At 44.2% G+C, this 22,186-nt stretch overlaps 1 protein-coding gene across 3 annotated transcripts in view; it reads left to right on the top strand.

Annotated features, from left to right (window-relative positions):
* SH3YL1 (SH3 and SYLF domain containing 1) overlaps positions 1 to 22,186 on the top strand; it is a 264,690-nt gene that overhangs the window by 56,374 nt on the left and 186,130 nt on the right. For all 3 annotated transcript variants that reach the window (XM_073625460.1, XM_073625461.1, XM_073625462.1), the window contains exon 3: positions 20,202 to 20,315. In XM_073625460.1, the coding sequence (XP_073481561.1) occupies positions 20,202 to 20,315 (114 nt within the window). The remainder of the gene's footprint in view (positions 1 to 20,201; positions 20,316 to 22,186) is intronic.

Here is a 22,186-nt window from a genome sequence, read left to right on the forward strand (position 1 = left end):
CCAGACTTCCTGCCAAACTTCATAGATATGTACAGGGAGCTGCCATGTCTCTGGCAAGTCAAACACAGATAATACTCCAACAAGCTAAAGAGAAAGGCAACGCTGGAGAAACTGTTTGGAATTGGTGAAGCCGGTGACTCCTACGGCAGACATCACCTATTTGAAGGCCAAAGGAGCACGTATAATAGGGAGCGCAAAAAGGTCCAGGATTCCATGAGATCAGGAGCAGCAGCAGATGATGTTTATGTCCCCAGGCTCTGGTACTACGACAGACTGCATTTTTTGTCAGACCAGAGTGAACCCAGGCCATCACTATTTCCACTTCCTTACACACTTCCTTCCACATCAGATGAGGCTTCAGAAGTCCAACCTGGGCCTTCCACCCAGGAAGAAGATGTGGAGGAGCCCAGCTAGAACCAGGTATAGCATTGTTCAACATATTTCTAGTCAAAAATTGAATGATGTTAACTAGATGTTATTATTGATTACTAATTTCTTATTTAACAAAGTGGTTTACATATCAATAGACAATAGTAGCCAAAAATGATTGGGACAAGAATGAATAATGCTGGGGTCAGAATGATAGTCTTTGCTATTTGTTAACATTCAATTTGCAACAGTCATGAGCTCAAAATTGTGTGTGATTGATGACCAAAAAACTAAAACTAAGTCCCATTTTCATACACAGGAAAGTCTCAGCCAGGAGGAGGCTGTGGAAAGTGACAGCCAGGAGGTGGCTGTGGAAAGTGGCAGCCAGGAAGTGGCCGTGCCCAGCAGCCTGACCAAATCCCAGGTTCCTCCCCTCCGCCTTCCAACAAAAAGGACCAGGAAGGCGAAGAACCTGGAGGAGTCAGCGGCTGTTTTGATTTGGCAGGCTGCTGTGGTCTTCACAACAACCCCTGGTGGCCCCGAGTCCTATGGCTGTCTGACAGACAGTAAACTGGAACAAATGCAGGAGGGCCAACGTTTCATCTGTGAGAAGGTAATAATTCAGGCCCTAAACAAGGGGATGAGGGACCAACTCACAACTAAAATCCACCTGTGTGAGTTGGACCATATTACTCCTCCACCACCTCCAGCAACACCTCCAACAACACAACCACCCAACCCACGACAGCAGCCTGGAAGAAAGCATGGAAGGAAGTGTTGAGACTGATGGCCTGGGTTTGGTGTGGTCTGGCAAAAGACGCAGGCTGTTGTAAGACCACAGCATGTGGACATATATGTCATCTGCTGCTGCTGCTCCCGATCTCTTGGAGTCCTGGACTGTATTGTGCTCCCTATTAAATGGACTCCTCAGGTTACCAATTTGGCCTGTCAAATAATTGATGTCTGCCCTGGGGTACAAAGGCTTCACCAATTCCAACTGTTTCTCCAGCGTTGGAATGTTCGTTAGGACCCCTAATAAATTAAAATTTTGTGTTTGGACAAATACTTGGCTATGTGTTTTACTTCAGAAAGGACAGTTTGTTTGTGAGTCAAATTAACAAGGGACACCAACACCAACCAACCTATTTGAGGTAAAAAAATACAAGATAATAATGGTATTGTGGTAATTTGACGCACAAAACGACAAAAAAATATTATGGAGATCACTAGAAAGAAAAAAAAAAAGAAATATATTTTATTCTGGAGATCTGGAGAAATTTTTACAAAAAAAAGGAGATCACTATAAAAAATAAAAAAAGATTATTTCGGAGATCTTGATAAAAAAACCTACAAAACAAAGATTATTCATGAGATCACGAGAAATACTAAAAAATCAGTTTGTCAGAACTCTGTGTGAATATCAGCAGCAAAGCAACTTCATTATTCTAGCATTATAAAGAAGAAGAGAATGCGCTGCATTGAAAGATTTAAAAATTTGCTGCGTGACGAATGTGCTATCTCCATTACGAACGCTAGTTTTACAAGACTGAGCGCTTCCGTCTCCTACTTGATTCCGAGCATGCGTGGACTTTTGTGCATCGGACTTGTTTACACATGATCAGACTTTCCTTTGTTGTCGGAAAATTTGAGAACCTGCTCTCAAACATTTGTGTGCGGAAATTCCGACAGCAAATGTTCGATGGAGCATACACACGGTCGAACTTTCTGACAACAAGCTCACAACGAACATTTCCCCGTTGGAAATTCCGATCGTGTGTACACAGCATTAGAGTGACCATCGGGTTTTTGGTCAACACCCTGACGAAGGCCCTTCTCCTCTGATCACTCAGTTTGGCTCGGTGGCCCATTCTAGAAAGAGTTCTGTTGGTTTCAAACGTCTTCCATTTACCGATGATGGTTAGCCACTATGTTCATTGAGAACTTCAGTGCTGCAGAAATGTTTCTGTACCCTTCCCCAGATCTGTGCCTCAATACAATCTTGTCTCAGAGGTCTACAGACAATTCCTTGGACTTCATGGTCTGGTTTGTGCTCTGACATGCACTGTTAATTGTGGAACCTTATATAGACAGGTGTGTACCTTTCCAAATCAACTGACTTTACCACAGGTGGACTCCAATCAAGTTGTAGAAACATCTCAAGGATGATCAGTGGAAATGGGATGCACCTGAGCTCAATTTTGAGTGCCATGGCAAAGGCTGTGAATACTTATGTACATGGGATTTTTTCGTTTTTCATTTTTAGAAAATTTGCAAAGATTTCAAACAAACTTATTTCACGTTGTTATTATGGAGTATTATTTGTAGAATTTTGAGGAAAATAATGAATGTAATACACTAAGGAATAAGGCTGTAACATAACAAAATGTGGAGAAAGTGAAGCGCTGTGAATACTTTCCAGATGCACCGTATATATTATTGTGTTTGCACTAAAAAAAATTCTGAACAGATGCTTTTGATAAATAACTACACAAATATGCAAAAGTACATCTCTTCCCATGCCAGCTACCAACAGCCCAGCCAAATCCAGAGCAAAAAAACACTACTTAATTTCAACAAGTGCCTGTACACATGGTACTGTAGTACAGACGCTATCAGAGAACATGTGGAGCCCATTGACAGTTTCCTAACTACTGGACAGCCTGTGCTTGAAACTACATTAAGGCTGGGTTCATACTTGTGCAAATTGGATGTGGGTTTCCCAGCATCCAAGTCACATGACAGAAGATTGTTACTAGCTCTCTAAGGAGCTGGTTCACACATCTCCGTGGCGGCTGTGGAGCGAATTGCATTGGGGTCCTGTGCATCTTTGGCCCCATTTAAGGTCAGGATTTAGGCAAAAATTCAGGCCTGATTTGTCCCTGAAACGGAGAACAGGGACGCATCGGACCCCTGCCGTGAGCCGCATGCGAATACAGTGTGAATCCAGCCTAAAGGGCATGCTTGTTTCATTGAGGGCAATTTACATAAAGATATAGTGATTTTTATGCAACAAACTAAGGCTGATATCAAAGCATTTGGAGATAGAGTGGACCATCTAGAGTCTAAGATGGGAGAATGTGCAAAAGCCCATAATGCAATGGTAGATGTACACAATGACATAGAAGATGATATGCAGAAAATTAGATTAAGGAATTGAAGGACAGATCTCAAAGAAATAAGATTAAATTCAGAGAAATTCCCGAATGCGTCCCAGCAGCTGATCTTAGGCGATATATCCAGCAGATGAATGTGCAACTCTTGCTTTCTGTTTACAAGCAAGAAATTGTTGTGGATAGGGCTCACAAGCTACCCAAACTAATCTATCTCCCAGAAAAAATTACCAAGGAATGTGCTCACAAAAATACATTTCTATAAATTCAAAGAACAACTTATGCAAACTGTGGGACACGGTGAACCTCCACCTGATCCCTATGTGGGTATAACTCTTTTTGCAGATTTGTTCCAGGCTACAACCTTAGCCCGAAAAAAGCTTCTCCCTATTACTAAAATACTCCAGAATCATAAATTGATGTATAGGTGGATGTTATCCTCTGAAACTTGTTATTGCCAGAGAGGTCCTTAGGGACAATGTTCTTGTCTTTGGGCATCAACAAGGCCTTTGACACCTTGTCACGGCCATACTTAAAGCAGGTGCTCCACCATTATGGTTTTGGCACCTCTTTCTTGAGTTGGGTATCAGCAGTCTATGACTCTCCCCAGGCCAAAATCAAATACTATGGCTTTGAGTCGCCTCTTTTCCCCATTAAAAGAGGAACCCAACAAGGGTGCCCAACTCTCCCCACTTTTATTTATCCTGGCACTGGAACCCTTGGCGGAGGTGATCCAAACCCATCCAGACATAACAGGGGTAGAAGTAGTGGGTACCCCACACAAAATATCGTTGTTCACGGACGATATATTACTGTCCATAACTAAACCTAAAATCGCCCTCCCCAATTTACTTTCTCCCTAAAACACCTTTGCGACGTTCTCGGGCCTATCCGTCAACCCTGCCAAATCTAAAGCTATGTCGATTAATCTCCCACGCTCAGAGCTGGCATCCCTACAAACTGGATTCTCTTTTCAGTGGTTGACATCATTGCCCTACATGGGGATTCGGCTTACTCCATTGTATGCAGGACTTTATCAGACCAATTTTCCTCCAATGTTTGGGAAGCTAGCGGCTATACTCTCCTCCTGGTCCCATCTTCTGTTGTCCTGATTCGGTAGAATAGCTACTGTGCTTATGACCTACCTCCCAAAACTGCTATACCTTTTTCGGGTTCTGCCAGTCTAGGTCCCTTCCCATATTCTGCGCATACACCAATCCAAGATCCTGCAGTTTGTCTGGGGCTCCAGGAGACCCAGAATTAATAATCGGGTTTTGTACGCCCGTAAGATCAACGGTGGCCTCTCGGTTCCTAACTTACAAGCTTAATATACTGCAGCAGGCATAGCCCCACTGTTCACCCCCATGAGCAACATCAAATGCTATTATGGGCCACTATTGATTTAATGGACTCTCACCCAACACCGATAGCCTCCCTTCCCTGGCTCCCATGAGCACACCGCCCGAACACGATTGGACCGTCTGACACACTCCCTTTGGCTGTGGGACTTGGTCAAGTACTCGGCGGGCCTGATTTCTCCTTACCTTTCCCTAATTCGCCTCCTTCACTGTCCATTATTCCCACCAGGACGCGATAACCCTCAACAGTTCTCTTGGTGGACTGCGAATAGTTTTATAGATATTCACTCCTTGTTCACCCCTACTAGGATAGTTTAATTTACAGCCCTATATTCCTCACATGATATCCCCATCCAAAAGCACTACAGCTACCTACAGCTTCAACACTTGCTCCAATATCTAATAAAGTTTCATCACGTCCCCAATCTTCTGGTCTAATTTCTTTAATCTATGCAGCCATAATTGGTTCCAAAACCCCCATTGAGACCCTATCACCTCCAGTGAGAGGCAGAGCTTGAGAAAGTTCCAGCTGGACCCGGAAGACTAGCAGATCATGACTATTGCACTATCCAAATGCTCCAGGAATGTTCGCTTCTTGGAAAATGCTTATAAAGTATTTTACAGATGGTATTACACGCCGGCCAGATTGGCTAGCTTTATGCCATCCTATTCCCCCTTATGTTTCTGTGGGTGCTCTCAAAAGAGCACAATGGCACACATCTGGTGGACGTGTCCAAAGGTGTGCAGATTGTCTGTCAGGGTCTATACATTCCTTCGCAATCTATTCCACAGTAATCTAAAGAGGAAGCCAATCATAGAACTGCTTCATCTGGAACGCCAGTTGGCATTGCTCCTTTTTACTGCAACTAAAATGACCATAGCAAGGGCTTGGAAGACACTGACTCTCAGTTTTGAAGCTGTTAAAAATTGTGTAAATGACATCATGGTAAATGAATAATTGATAGCCATATTATCAGACACCCATGATAAGTTCCTCCGGGTTTGTCAACCTTGGGTGTCTCATAACCACCCTTTTAGATTCGACCCAACGCTTCTTTCACTCTAGTATGTCTCTGCCCCCTCCCCCCCGCCCCCGGACCCCCTCTTTTTCTGTTCTGCATCCCTATTCTACCACTTCTCATCTCCTCCTCCTTTCCTCCTTTTTTCTCCCCACTCCTCTTTGTACTTCTCAGATCCTCCAGGCTTAGTCCTGGATGTGATGGTTACATGGTAAAAAGCATTTCTTTCTTCTTTCTTTTTTGTTTTTTGACATATAAATAGATTATCCTTTAAGAAAATATAGGTTTTGTATATTCCTCCTGATAATCGCTTCACTTATGATTCTGTAAGACTGTTATTACTTAAATCGGGTGCATCATCTTGCCAAATCCCAAGGTCCCATAAGATGACAATAACCCAGTACTGGTTATACGTATTCGCCCTCGGCCTTCAGAGGCCTGAATAATTCACTGCGACTCTTTTTGAAGTTTTCTGTATTCTTTTTTTTGTTCCATGCTATGACCATAAATGCTACTGTATTGTTATGTTGTACTGGACTTTAATAAAACCCTTTGTACAAGCGAAAAATGCAAGGCAAATGAATAGCAAAGGTGCCAAGCAGAGGACCCCCTGTGTCTTCAGTGTGCAGAGGGGAAGCCACTCGCAACAGGACCCAAAATATCGCGGCTCTCTTGCGGCTACTATAATGATTTAAAGCAACCCCGTAAGGTATCATACCTTATATACTTACAGTATATTGAGCCAAACTGCAGTGTAATATAATTTCTGAAATTCAACTTTATAGCTCAATTAAACTTTCAGTTTAAATGTGGAATGTTCCTTGCTAAAGAACATTGTTTTTTATCAAGTTGTTCTGGGTAAAGTTACATTTTAAAATCCTTGGAATGTACATTGATTACCGAGGGGGGGTGTTTTTTTTTCTTAACAAAAGTGGAGTTACTCTTTAAAGTTGCTTCTTTCTTTTCTTTTTTTGCTAGAAAATTACTTAGACCCCCCAACAATGATATATTTTATGAATGCAGAGGCCCTGGAAAATTGAATGGTGGCAGTCGCAATCTTTTTATGTCACACAATATTTGTGCTGCTGTTTATCAAACCCATATTGCCCCCTAATGAAGATACGGAATACCCCTTTTATCGACACGTATTGGGGAAGGGGACAGGACAAAACGCTAGACAGATAACCTACCGGGAAAGATCAGCACACCACCCCGGTATCGACCGCCGTATCCCGCTCATTATTGCTATTTTAGAGTGGCGCCCTGTAGCGCCATGACATTGTGAATACCCATTGTGGGGATTTTATTTTGGTTTTAATTGATGTTTTTACATACTGCACCATGAAGTCCTTTCTGTGTTAATATACCGAGGTAAAAGTGGCACTACTTTGATGAACAGAGGCACAAATGAAATCAACCCAGGATCCTGCATATACTACTGAACCCTTATGCCGCGTACACACGGTCGGACTTTCCGGCATACTTGGTCCGGCGGACCAGAGTGTGCCGGACAATCCGCCCGTGTGTGGGCGGCGGCGGACTTTTCCGGCGGACTTCTTCCCAAAAGCCCGCCGGACCTAGATTTTAAACATGTTTGAAATCTTTCCGTCGGACTCAGTTTCGGGCGGAAAGTCCGCTCGTGTGTGTGCTGGTCCGACGGAAAGCCCGCTCGTGTGTAGGCTGGTCCGACAGACCAAATACGACACGAGGGGATGGTATTGCATCTCGCGCTCGCTGCAATAGGAAAAACAAATCTTCCTATTGCGGCGAGCGCGGGGCATACCAGGCCCTTAGGTCTGGTATGGATTATAAAGGGGAACCCCGCTACGCCGAAAAAACGGCGTGGGGTCCCCCTAAAATCCATACCAGACCCCGATCCGAGCACGCAGCCTGGCCGGTCAGGAAAGGGGGTGGGGACGAGCGAGCGCCCCCCCCCCCCTCCTGAACCGTACCAGGCCGCATGCCCTCAACATGGGGGGTGGGTGCTTTGGGGGAGGGGGGCGCCCTGCGCCCCCCCCCCCCAAAGCACCTTGTCCCCATGTTGATGAGGACAAGGGCCTCTTCCCGACAACCCTGGCCGTTGGTTGTCGGGGTCTGCGGGCGGGGGCTTATCGGAATCTGGGAGCCCCCTTTAATAAGGGGGCCCCCAGATCCCGGCCCCCCACCCTATGTAAATGAGTATGGGGTACATGGTACCCCTACCCATTTACCTAGGAAAAAAGTGTAAGTAATAAAACACACTACACAGGTTTTTAAAATATTTTATTAAACAGCTCCGGGGGGGGGATCTTCCTCCGGCTTCGGGGGTCTTCTTCCGGCTTCGGGGGTCCCTCCGCTTCATCTTCTCCCGGCGTCCGGTTGGTTCTTCTCCGCTCTCCGGCCTCTTCTCCCGGTGTCGCAGGTCTTCGGCCGGCCCCTCCGCTCTCTTCATGTAGCTCTATTGCGAGCGGAGGTCCGGACTTCTGGGCTTCTGGGCTTCTTGGCTTCTCTTCTCTTCCCCCAGATGTTGACACGACGCTCTCTCCGGCTGGACTGGTCTCTGAGGGCTGCGTTGTGACTTATATAGGCGGAGACCCCGCCCCCATATGATGTCACAGTCCTTGGGCATGCTGGGACTGTGACGTTTTAGGGGGCGTGGTCGACCACGCCCCCTAAAACGTCACAGTCCCAGCATGCCCAGGGACTGTGACATCATATGGGGGCGGGGTCTCCGCCTATATAAGTCACAACGCAGCCCTCAGAGACCAGTCCAGCCGGAGAGAGCGTCGTGTCAACATCTGGGGGAAGAGAAGAGAAGCCAAGAAGCCCAGAAGCCCAGAAGTCCGGACCTCCGCTCGCAATAGAGCTACATGAAGAGAGCGGAGGGGCCGGCCGAAGACCTGCGACACCGGGAGAAGAGGCCGGAGAGCGGAGAAGAACCAACCGGACGCCGGGAGAAGATGAAGCGGAGGGACCCCCGAAGCCGGAAGAAGACCCCCGAAGCCGGAGGAAGATCCCCCCCCGGAGCTGTTTAATAAAATATTTTAAAAACCTGTGTAGTGTGTTTTATTACTTACACTTTTTTCCTAGGTAAATGGGTAGGGGTACCATGTACCCCATACTCATTTACATAGGGTGGGGGGCCGGGATCTGGGGGCCCCCTTATTAAAGGGGGCTCCCAGATTCCGATAAGCCCCCGCCCGCAGACCCCGACAACCAACGGCCAGGGTTGTCGGGAAGAGGCCCTTGTCCTCATCAACATGGGGACAAGGTGCTTTGGGGGGGGGGGGCGCAGGGCGCCCCCCTCCCCCAAAGCACCCACCCCCCATGTTGAGGGCATGCGGCCTGGTACGGTTCAGGAGGGGGGGGGGGCGCTCGCTCGTCCCCACCCCCTTTCCTGACCGGCCAGGCTGCGTGCTCGGATCGGGGTCTGGTATGGATTTTAGGGGGACCCCACGCCGTTTTTTCGGCGTAGCGGGGTTCCCCTTTATAATCCATACCAGACCTAAGGGCCTGGTATGCCCCGCGACGGGGCTAGCAAGGTGTCAATCTCGCCGATAAAAGCGGCAAGATTGACATCCTTTTCTAGTCCCGTCGCACCTGAGTCACGTTCAAAATGAACGGACTTGTCCGTGTGTGGGCAAGTCCGTTCATTCTGAAAGTCCGCCGGAACTCCGGCGAAAGTCCGTCGGAAAGACGGGCGGACTTAGCCCGCCGGAAAGTCCCGGCGTGTGTGGGCAAGTCCGTCCGTTTTAAAGTCCGGCGCACCTGGCGGACAAAGTCCGTCGGAAAGTGTGCCGGACCAAGTAGGATAGAAAGTCCGCTCGTGTGTACGCGGCATTAGTGTTTCTAATGCCCCGTACACACGGTCGGACTTTGTTCGGGCATTCCGACAACAAAATCCTAGGATTTCTTCCGACGGATGTTGGCTCAAACTTGTTTTGCGTACACACGGTCGCACAAAGTTGTCGGAATTTCCAATCGCCAACAACGCGGTGACGTCAACCACATACGACGAGACTAGAAAAGGCCAGTTCAGAACCAAGCGCGGCACCCTTTGGGCTCCTTTTGCTAATCTCGTGTTAGTAAAAGTTTGGTGAGAGACGATTCACGCTTTTTCAGACTCATGGCTTTCAGATCATTTTCTGCGGTTCAGTTTGTGCTTGTGGGTTTGTATCTGCTGTTCAGTGCATGCAAGTAAGTTCCGCGTGACTTATAGTCATTGTGTTCTTGTTCGTTCGTTACTGTTTTTCAGGTCGCTCTTCACAGGCCTTGCTGTTCTTCAGTGCGTTCTGTTACTTTGTTCTGAGCAGCCGACCGTTTTCTAGCCATGTTGCGTATACGTACTCCTCGTAGAGTTCGTGCTGTGTGGGGGCTTGGTGTTGGGGTCCTGACCTTGACACAAGTCCAGTCCATGAACAGGGTGGGGAGGAGTTCATGGACCAAGAATTGGTTGCTTCAGCGTGACCAGTTCTCTCATATGCCTTTGCTCCGTGAGATCCGTGAGAATAATCCTGATGATTTCAGGAACTTTCTCAGGATGACGGACCCCGTATTTCACCATCTGCTGGCTTTGCTGACCCCCTATATCAGCAGGCAGGATACCTGCATGAGGCAAGCCATCACTGCGGAGCAGAGGCTCGTCGCTACCCTGCGGTACTTGGCGACAGGGAGAAGTCTGCAGGACTTGAAGTTCTCGACAGGCATCTCACCCCAGGCTCTGGGTATCATTATACCGGAGACCTGTTCTGCCATCATACAGGTCCTGCAGAAGGAGTATATGAAGGTAAGATTTTTTCCTTTAATATCACATTTTATTGTATTGAATGTTTGATAATATATTGTATTTCTTTCCTTTTCTATTGTATTTCATGATTGTAATATGCTGTGAATGTCCCCTTTGTCCTCACACATGCTGGATTTTTATGTAATTATTTTTTTAGTCCTTCATACAGATTTGTCTTCAATAACCTCCCCAGCATTCTCTCCTGCCCTATATTCACCTCATGTAGTCACTTAACAATGTATTTTGTCAGCTCCATAGTAGTGCTTTACCCCAAACACACCCTAAAATGATTTTAAATATGATTTGTGCTTTAAATTCAGGCAGAGGGCCAGAGGCTTTTTTTTGTGGTGTCCCCAAATCATTTTTAGTAACCCTCCCTCCCCCCAACTGCTAAGTCAGCTGATCCCAATTCTCTATCTATCCTCAATCATCTATCTGCTGACTTTGCCAAACCTATACACACTATACCCATCTATTTTGTGCTCAGATGTATGGATGAATTCCCCAAAGCATGTAGTGCAAGGGCCTGCCTGTATACTTTCAAATGGTACTGTTTAAAGTTTTTGTATCCTATTATTATCTTGACAGGTAATAGCAGAATGTCCAAATGTCCTCAAATGTGTACAGTGTGTATTTATATCTTTGTATTATGACACTTCTTACCTGTCCAGTGGGCTGCCAATAGTGTAACTAAGGAGGGGCTGTTCCAAGTAATACCCTGTATTTAGGCATTCATCTCTCAATGAAGTGGAGAGGGTTACCTGTCCAAGATTCCCCCCCCCATAATGTTAAAAATGGCCCATGAGGGGGGGGAGGGGGAATATGATAGGTGTACCTTATACTTTGGTGTTGTTAAATTCCCCTTAATAAATGCTATCTGGAGGTTGGCCAAAAGAATGTTTCTGTCCAATCTGCTTGCCATGTTTATGTGCAAAAATACTAATTTTTTTTTGTTTTCCTCAACAGTTTCCTTCCACGCCACAGGAATGGCAGACTGTGGCCTCCCACTTTGCCCAGCGGTGGGACTTTCCTAACTGCAGTGGGGCAATTGATGGGAAACACGTCCACATCGTCCCACCACCCAACTCGGGGTCATACTATTTCAACTATAAGGGGTTCAATAGTATTGTGATGTTGGCGGTGGTGTCGGCTAATTATGACTTCTTGTATGTGGACGTGGGGAAGAATGGCCGGATGTCCGATGGTGGAGTCATCGCCCAGACGGAGTTCTACAGGCGTCTCCAGAATGGCAGCTTGGACTTGCCACCTCCAGAGGACAATGTGGAAGGACTCCCATTCGTCTTCTTTGCGGATGAAGCATTTGCGCTGGGGGACCATCTTATGCAGCCATTCCCGATGAGGACCCTCACCCCGGAAAGGAGGGTTTTTAATTACCAGCTGGCCAGAGCCAGAAGAGTGGTGGAGAACACATTTGGAATCATGGCCAGCCGGTTCCGCCTATTTCTGACACCCATCCATATGGCGGAGTATAAACTTAATCATATAATCCTGGCGTGCTGTGTTCTACATAACTTTTTACGCCAACATTCTGCCAACTATGCTGGCTCAATTGGGCCTGAGGCTGGAATTCTACATGATACAACCCTGACGGCGCTTGAAAGTGGCCGTCCTGGCTTGCCCTCCCTGAGTGCCCGTGATGTCCGGTTAAGATACCTTGAGTTCTTTGCGGGTAGGGGGGCCATCAATATGCCAGACAATTTGTGAAGCATTTATCAAATAAAAAAAAAAAGCTAATCTTTGGTGACATTTACTGCTTGTGTTTGTTTTAGCTGACCCTGACAGCAATGTGGGGAGTCCTGAAAATGGCGTGATTGTGTAACCTTTTATACAAAGCACTGTTGGGTGTTATTTACTAAAGGCGTAGACACTTTGCACTACAAGTGCACTTGAAACTGCACTGAAACTGCACTTGTAGTGCAAAGAGGATTTGCCCTTAGGAAATAACCCCCATTTTCACAGAAAACAGCAATTACATCACCACAAAAGTGTTGTAGCGTTCAGACAATAATCCACACATTCTTGATTAACAAACTTTTTAATACCTGCACAAACACATGTGCATTTAGAAAAGGTTTTTAAAACAAACCAACATGTTTGTTGTATAACAAATAGAAATGTCCATTTACGATAAAACAGGCCTGTGTAAAACCAACAAGAAAGACAAAAATCTTGAACTTACAAAGTTCACATATGGTAAAACTTGAAGGCAATATCAGACATGAGTATTTTGGAACTGTGTTTGATAATGCGTTCAGATGGGGTGAAGTCACCCCTTGAAAAGCCAAATTTGGAAGATGCACACCAATTTACGAATGTCAACATGTGCTAGCTGCCATCATGGGGGATCAAGGGACGTGTTTTGGGGGAGCAACCCCTTCCTCACCGCTACTTTATTATTGAGGAAGGGGTTGCACCCCCAAAATGCGTCCATTGATCTCCCGTGATGGCAGATAGCACATGTTGGCACACTGTGTGCATCCTCCAAGTTCGGCTTTTCGAAACATTGCTAAAAAATGTTTAAGATTGTAGCACACAAAAAAAAAAAGTGATTTTGTGGGGTTTTAAATTCGCCCCAAAACATCAATGATGTTATTATTTTTTTGAATAACATCATTGATTTTTTTCTTGAGGTTTTCCAATTCTAAATTACACACCATGATCTCCCCGATCAGGATCTGGGCACTTTCTGATGTGAAAGGATCTCGATCCACAACATCACAATCACCTAAAAAGAGAGAAACCAAACAAAAACAGGTATCAAAAATCTGCCGGCATCCATCTCTTACCTGAGTCTGTGGTCGCAGACACTCACCTGTTGTGGTGCCAATTTCCACCACATCTTCTTCCTCCTCCTGCTCAGCTTGAGTTGGGGGTATTTCCCCTTCTTCCAGAGGTGGGGGGGTCTGTGGTCTGCTCGGATGAGGGGTGTCCTCCGAGTCTTTTCTCCCCTATGTAAAACAAAAATGGTATAATTAGCACACAGATATTTGATGACAGAACTATAAATAGGAAACATTGCTTGGAAGTGGGGTACAATTGTCTATTTGGGCAGAGTTCCAAGATGTAGCATTTTTATTGTCCTTTGTCAAGCTTCAATACTTTACCTGTCTTGTACAAGCTTCACAGATGAAGACCCCCCTATAGTATACACTGGAGCACCTGTGTGGGGCACCTAATAACAAGGGTGTTCTTGTGTCCCACACTAGTGCTCCAGCGTCCAGATGTGAAAACAGCTGCTGAGTGTCCTCTCTTTACACAGAATTTAGTTTGCATTTCATTCTAGTAACAAACCCATCTACACAACCAAATATTTTTCATACAAGTAGGCCCTAAAAAATGTAGGAAAATGCATATGGCCTAAACAATGGTGTTTTAGAGGCCGAAAGAAAAATGTTTGATACGAACGAATAATGGGCCCATGAACATTAAAGTTGCCATTTTAAACTGTACAACAATTAAGAAAAGCATATGGAGCAGCACGAACGTAATAAAGACAAAAAGAATAGGAACACAGCACAACTACTTACTTTTTTGCAGCACTCTCCGGATCTTTCGGTACTGCTCGGGCTCTCTTAATTTCAGGTCCGACCACCGCTTCCTGAGCTGATCTTTCGATCGTCGTACCCCGAAATTCCGGTGCAGACTTTTGACCACTTTCGCCATGATCTTGGCCTTTCTGATATTGGGGTTGGGGTAAGGCCCATACTTTCCATCATAGTCGGCCTTCTTCAGGATGTTGACCATCTCCAACATCTCCCCAAAGGACATATTTGTGGCCTTAAATCTTCTCCTTCTTGATCGGGATGTGTCCGGATCCGGGCTTTCCTCCTCCTCCTCGTTCCTGTAATTAGCACGCACCTGCTGTGTATACGCCATGTGCTCTTCCCCCACTGCGCAGAACGAAAAGGGGCGGGGAATAGACTAGAAAGAACGTCAGGGGCGGGTGGAGTTACACGCATGCGCAGTGTGTATAAAGCGTACCACACGTGCGTATTACGTACGATCTGTGAGCGGAGGAAGGAGCATTGGAGGCGCCAATCGTAAGAACGAAGGTAAGAGACATACTTGTGCCTATACTGCTTCTACATTGAGGCCTATATTGTAACAAGATTAGGAGAGTTTGGCCTGACATTAGGGTTTGTCTTGTGTTGTGTCTTGCATTGAAAATGGATATCTTTCAAGATACTGACTTCATGGCAATATTCATTGACATGTTCAGGGAGCTGCCTTGTCTGTGGGAGATCAACCACCCACATTATCGGAACCAAACAAAGAGGAAGGCAGCGCTGGATCAATTGTTGGAAATTGTGAAGCAGGTGATCCCCACGGCAGAGATCACATATTTGAAGATCCTAATTGGTGGCCTGAGGAGCACATATGTAAGGGAGCGCCAGAAAGTCCAGGATTCGCAGAGATCCGGAGCAGAAGATGACATCTATGTCCCCAGGATGTGGTACTATGACAGGCTGCATTTTCTGGCAGGTCAGACTGAACCCAGGTCATCACTCTCCAGTCTTCCTTCCACACTTCCCTTCCCTCCAGCTGAGGCTTCTGACGCCCAACCTGGGCCTTCCAGACAGCAACATGTGGAGGAGCCCAGATTGAGCCAGGTATAGCATTCCTCTAAATATTTCTGCTTGTCCAATCAATGATGTTAACTAGATGTTAGTTTGGAGTACTAATTTATGATTGTGATTGATGATGCAAAAACTAAAACCATGTCCCTTTTTCATACACAGGGAAGTCTCAGCCAGGAGGTGGCCGGGCCGAGCAGGCTGCCTGATCTGCAGGTCCCTCCCCTACACCTGGAAAGAGAAAGTTGCAGGAGGAGGAGTACCCTGGAGGAGGCTGCCATAGGCCTCTTTTGGAAGGCTACAGAGGCCCTGGGAGCACCACACACCATGGAGGATGACTTCGCTACCATCATTGCCTGTAAAATGCAGAGGATGGAGGAGGGACAACAACTCATGTGTGAGTCCTTAATGTTGGAGGCTCTCAATAAGGGCCCATATAACATCTGATACACACCTTTGTGACCTCACACATGGTCCTCCTCCTCCTCCTGCAGGTCCTCCTCCTCCTCTTCCTTCTCCTCCAGGTCCTACTAGTCCTCCTCCTCCTCCAGGTCCTACTCCTCCTCCTGCCACATCTCCAACAGCAGAGCCACAGCGTGGAAGGAAGCGTAGAAGGAAGACCAGAGAGTGATGACCCTGGATCCAGTCTGGTCTGGCAAAAGATGCAGCCTCTTGTGGTACCACAGCCTGGGGACACAGATGTCATCTGCTGCTTTCCGTATCTCTGGGACTTCTGGACCAGACTGCACTCCCTTACATGTGGACTCCTCAGGCCACTAATTTTGATGTTCAAGAATTGAGGTCTGCCCTGGGGGTCAAAGGCTTCGCTAATTTCTGCTGTTTATCCAGCGTTGCCTCCCTCTTTGTTTGGTTCTGAGCCCTTAATAAAGGAATTTTGGTTTGAATTATACTTGCCTATGTGTGTTTTACTTTAAAAAGGACAGTTTGTTTGTGAGGATTCAGGTACATTTCAAATATACAATGTGAAATTAACAAGGGACACCAACACCAAACAATCTCCTTGAGCTTCAATAATAAAAGATATCAATGGTGTTGTGGTAACTTGACACACAAAACACACACACAAATATTCTGGAGTAAAACTAAAAATAACATTAAACAAAGATCAGCCTTTGAAAAAATACAAACATAAAATTTAAAATAAAAATGGCTTTAAAAAAAAAAATTTAAAAAAATTATTTATGTCAGATGTGACAAATAACAATATATTCAGGTAATCCCAATAAAAAAAAAGAAATAAGTTTGTGAGAAGTGTGTGTGAATATGAGCAGCAAAACTACTTAATTCTTCTCACATTATAAAGAAGAAGAGAGTGCGCTGTATTAAACCATTTTTAACATTGCAGCGTAACGAAAGTGCCGTATCCATTGCGAACGCTAATTTTACCAGACCGAGCTGTTCCGTGTCGGAATTTCTTCTGAGCATGCGTGGCACTTTGTGCATCGGAACAGGCCACACACGGTCGGAATTGACGCGATCGGATTTTGTTGTCGGAAAATTTTATAGCATGCACTCAAACTTTGTGTGTCGGAAAATCTGATGGAAAATGTGCGATGGAGCCCACATAGGGTCGGAATTTCCGACAACACGCTCCGCTCGGACATTTTCAATCGGAAAATCCGACCGTGTGTACGGGGCATAAGGCATAATTTGACCAAGCCTAACAGCAAGGTCACACGCTCTAAGGTGAGCGGTTATCACCTAGGGGGGAGCACCTGTGTGTGGACACAGCATTTTAGCTTTTATTCACTGAAACGCATGGATGATTTTTGGAATGCTTATGGACTATTAGTTTGATTATTGCACAACGCACTGCAGCACTGAATCGCATGGATGGTTTTTTGGAACACTTATTTACCGTTATTTGAACATTGGACAAGCACACTGGAGCACTTTACATTTGAATTTATGGTCAGCTATACACATTCACTGTGATGTTTATTACACATTTTAAGGATCGTGATTATCCTTTTGGACGCTATATGTATATCTAACAATTTTAAGAGTGTGCACATTATCACTTTATCTACAATATTGCATGGACTACACAGTATAATAATATTTTTATGTCATATATCACATATACTTGTATTTTTTATAGCGCATCGTTTTAGTTTGATCATTTGCATGGTATATGAGACATGTGTAATGCTAGCAGCTGATCATCTATAAGAAGCATTAGTTTGGGGACCTTATTTGGTCTGCCAGTAAGTGGAGGCTCATAGGACTATATATATTATAATTTTGAGCATATTTTCAGGATAAAATACATTAAACTGAATTTTAATGCATGCAAACAATATAATTTCCAATTTTTGGTAAAATATTAAAGATGGGGTTGTGTTAAATACAAATATACCAAATATGCCTTACATATTGTGCACGTACATGAAATGTTGAAAAACGGCAGTACCCAAAATTGTCCATAGGCAGTGCTTTAAAAGCCCTTACAAATTATCAGTTTAGACATATTGTGAATTATGGCCCCAGAATTATTGCTCTCACTCTGACGTTTATGGCAATTCTTCACATGTAACTCAATTGCTGTTTACCTAAACGTGTGCACCCTTGGTTCAAGTTTGTATTTTCATGTATGCATAAGGCAATAGGGGTGCTCTAACATTTTTCTTCATTTTTATTTTATTTTTAACACTTTTTTTTTGTGTTTAAGTTTATTTTTATCACACGGGGGCAAACAAGCCCTTCTGTCTAGTGCAGCTAATGAAACACAGATGGACTGTAGTCGGGGAATAACAGCTCTGAAATCAGAAGAGACACAATGTGCTCATCTTTTCAGGCTTTATTACATGCAGAGGAAATTGAGGAACAGATGTTCCTTGATCTCCTCCCACTCTCACTGTTGGGACAATTGATTGCAAACTTGGCTTCCTTGCAGGAAAGAGCTAGCCTGGGGACCACTGTGGCCAGTGGCCCCTTTCACAACTGTAAAAATGATTGGGCAGCTATACAGCCACCCAGATCACTTTTACTAAACAGATGATCGCTGACTGAAAGAAATAATGAACATTTCTAACAATACATAAATTACCAATAACCACAAAATATCAATATTTTTCAAATATCACTGATACTGTGACAATACTTCTTATTTTCTGTCACCATTTTAATTTGCACATGCAAATGTTTCATTAAGGCGTGTAGTCTGGTTGGCCCTCAATGAATATATCCCATCTAGTCTTCCTCCACAAAATGGAATTATCAGTGGCTACCACTAGGATTTTTATGAACATAAATGAACGCTACAAAATCAATAGCAGAGGTGTCAAACATATGGCGGAGACCAACGTGTCTACTTACTGGGGTAGAGAGTTTGCTGTTTTCAAACAAGTAAATATAATCATGAATCATGAATTTAGTATCATCCATCCATGTATCCTACCCAGCATATATATATATATATATATTTATATATATATATATATATATATATATATATAACATTCACATCAAACTCAAGGCAGGTAATGCTGTGGTTGGTATTCGAACCGACAACAATACTTGTGCCACCAGCTGAAGTACTAACCACTTAGTCATTGTGCTGCCCAACAATTTTTTTTATGTTTGGCAAATTGTGGAAAAAGATGTATAAAAAATGTAGATTGGAACCCAAAAGGGTTAGACTGATCATCTACTAATCGCCTTGGGTTAAACCACTGCTGCATTGCTGACCCCCAGCCACTGCAGGTACAGTATTAGGCACTGTAGTTCCTCTCACAAGTTAATAGGGAGATACTACCATGTGTGTTGAGAGAAGCAGGTATTCATACACATGGAAATGTGGAATACCTGCAGTGGTTAGGGAGCAGCAACACAGTGGCATTCAACACACGGGCCACCAAAATTATGTAATTATGACCATGGAGTGGCAGAGTAACTTAAATATCATCTTATGTAGGACTATGCAGAATATGTTATATTTAGTGCTGTAATATTCCATATTGTGGAGTGGCATATCAGATATTACGATGTAATTTTAATTTTGTATCTGAAGACTTGGAAAAAAAAGAGAGATAAAATAAAAAAGCCAAACATTATCTGACTACTAAGGTACCAGAGATATTTAAAAGGAATCTTTCCTATGAGAATCACGGAGGCTGCCATTGCCAACTTCTCATTCCTCTCAAATGCAAACTGCTTGGCTATCAGGCTACATTGCTATCCCAGAACACCTAAGCCAATTAGGAGTTTTGACTTTACCCTGTTCATCCTGATATGTGTAGATGCCCCGGGTTAAAAGAGAAGTATGGGATTAAAAACTCACTTAGGTGGTTGCAGCATCGCTCCAATGCTACAGCTGTCCCCCGCCACCTCTAAGACCGAGAACTGAGAGATCAAAGACCACAGATCGCTCGGTTCTCTCTCTTCAGTTTGCAGAGAGCTGGTGACTTGCAGTCACCACTCTGTGCAGTACCTTTCCAGGGCTAACTGGAGCGTCATGCTGTGGAGTGGGCGGGAGCAGCTGGCTGAGGCAGCAGCCAGTCAGGAATCTGGGCGGATCTCGACATTACAAGACAAGCAGTTATCAGTTTCAGATGAAGATCAGCAATGGCTGATATATCAATGGCAATGTATCAAAATTGCAATAGCAACCTTATATCTCAGTCGAGAAAGGGTTACTTTAACATCTCAGCGGGGACCTTTAAAATTCTGTTCAAGCAGCAATGTGTCCTATTCTGTGACATTTGTACAGAGATAAAATGAAGAATACTACAGGGCTGAAAATGAATGTTCATCACACATCACATTTAATTATACCACTTGCTGGTGTATGATACTTCCATAGTGCCTATCAATATCTGATCAATGATGATCTGATATAAAATGGACAGAGGCGTTTATTGCACACATGTGGTATAGATATTTGTTTAGTCCGCTTTTCCGATTGTCCTAATTTATTCACTCTATCTGCTTTAAATCTCTTTTGTCTTTGTACTCCTGTACAGCTCATGTCATTGCCAAAGCACAAGGCCTTGCCATTCTGTCTGTCATAAAAGCCGGCTTTTTGGTGTCTGCTCGAGGAGGAAGTGGAATAGTCTTAGCACGCCTTCCAGATGGAAGTAAGTCATTTGTAGTTGCCAAAATTGACATAATTACACCTTCATGCTAAATGGGCTTTAGGTCTTACTTTACTTACCATTACTAATAAACTGAAAACATATTGTAAAAATTGCACACTTCTTTTATAAAATACATTTATATAAATCTTATTCTGAATGGGAATGTGCTGTTTATGCCTCAATATAGTCTGCTTTGTTTCCCAGATTAAGTTGAGCTCCTAAGCAAAAAGTTACATACAGTATATGGGAGCTGTGTTACCTACCAGATGATTTGTATTTCTGTCAATCCAGAATTATACAGTTCTGCCAGATGGTGACTTGAGTTTTGTCTATTGCATTTTATCAAGACAGCAAGGTCACTTTCCTCTGCCTAGCCAATAGATTAGGAGCAGGATTTGGAAAATAATTTCTCTGCTCTCTCCTGCATCATCTTCCTTATTATCATATGTTTACTGCTGCACATCTGATTGGTTCCTAATTCTGCCCCTCCCTCTTCCAGTTTGATTGCTGTTGTACTGTGTATTACAAAAGGCTGATAGCAAAACAAATTCAGGCACTTAAAGTGATTGTAAAGTCTTGTTTTTTTTTTCCTATAAAAATAACAAACATCGTTACATAGTAGGTGAGGTTGAAAAAAGACACAAATCCATCAAGTTCAACCTATGTGTGTGACTATAAGTCAGTATTACATTGTGTATCCCTGTATGTTGCAGTTGTTCAGGTGCTTATCTAATAGTTTTTTGAAACTATCGATGCCCCCCGCTGAAACCACCGCCTGTGGAAGGGAGTTCCACATCCTTGCCGCTCTTACAGTAAAGAACCCTCTACGCGGTTTAAGGTTAAACACTTCAATTTTTAATGAGTGGCCACATGTCTTATTAAACTCCCTTCTGCAAAAAAGTTTTATCCCTATTGTGGGGTCAACAGTATGATATTTGTAAATTGAAATCATATCCCTTCTCAAGCGTCTCTTCTCCAGAGAGAATAAGTTCAGTGCTCGCAACCTTTCTTCATAACTAATATCCTCCTTTATTAGCTTTGTTGCCCTTCTTTCTGCTCACTCCATTTGCAGTACATCCTTCCTGAGGACTGGTGCCCAGAACTGGACAGCATACTCCAGGTGAGGCCGGACCAAAGTCCTAATCCCCTTTTTAATGCATGCCAATATTCTGTTTGCTTTGTTAGCAGCAGCGTGGCATTCCATGCAATTGCTGAGCCTATCATCTACTAGGCCCCCCAGGTCCTTTTCCATCCTAGACTCCCCCAGAGGTTCACCACCTAGTGAGTAGATTGCATTCATATTTTTGCCACCCAAATGCATTATTTTACATTTTACATTTTTCTACATTAAACCTCATTTGCCATGTAGTTTCCCACCCCATTAATTTGTTCAAATCTTCTTGCAAGGTTTCCACATCTTGTGGAGAAGTTATTGACCTTCTCAGCTTAGTGTTGTCTACAAATACAGGGATTGAATTGTTTACCCCATCCTCCAGGTCGTTCATGAACAAATTAAACAAGATTGGTCACAGGACAGAACCCTGGGGGACCCCACTTCCCACCCCTGACCATTCCGAGTATTCCCCATTTATCACCACCCTCTGAACTCGCCCTATATAACATATTCTGCGGAGTATATGCACAGTACCTTGCAGGCAGTTTTCCAACCATGTACTCACCCTATGGTCCATGCCAATGAACCTTACTTTGTACAGTAAACGTTTATGGGGAACCATGTCAAATGCTTTTGCAAAATCCAGATACACCACGTCTACGGGCCTTCCTTTATCTAGATGGCATCTCACCTCCTCATAGAAGGTTAATAGATTGGTTTGGCAAAAACGATTCTTCATGAATCCATGCTGATTACT

This window comes from Aquarana catesbeiana, linkage group LG04, assembly GCF_042186555.1.
Source record: "Aquarana catesbeiana isolate 2022-GZ linkage group LG04, ASM4218655v1, whole genome shotgun sequence".
In the NCBI taxonomy this organism is placed as follows: domain Eukaryota; kingdom Metazoa; phylum Chordata; class Amphibia; order Anura; family Ranidae; genus Aquarana; species Aquarana catesbeiana.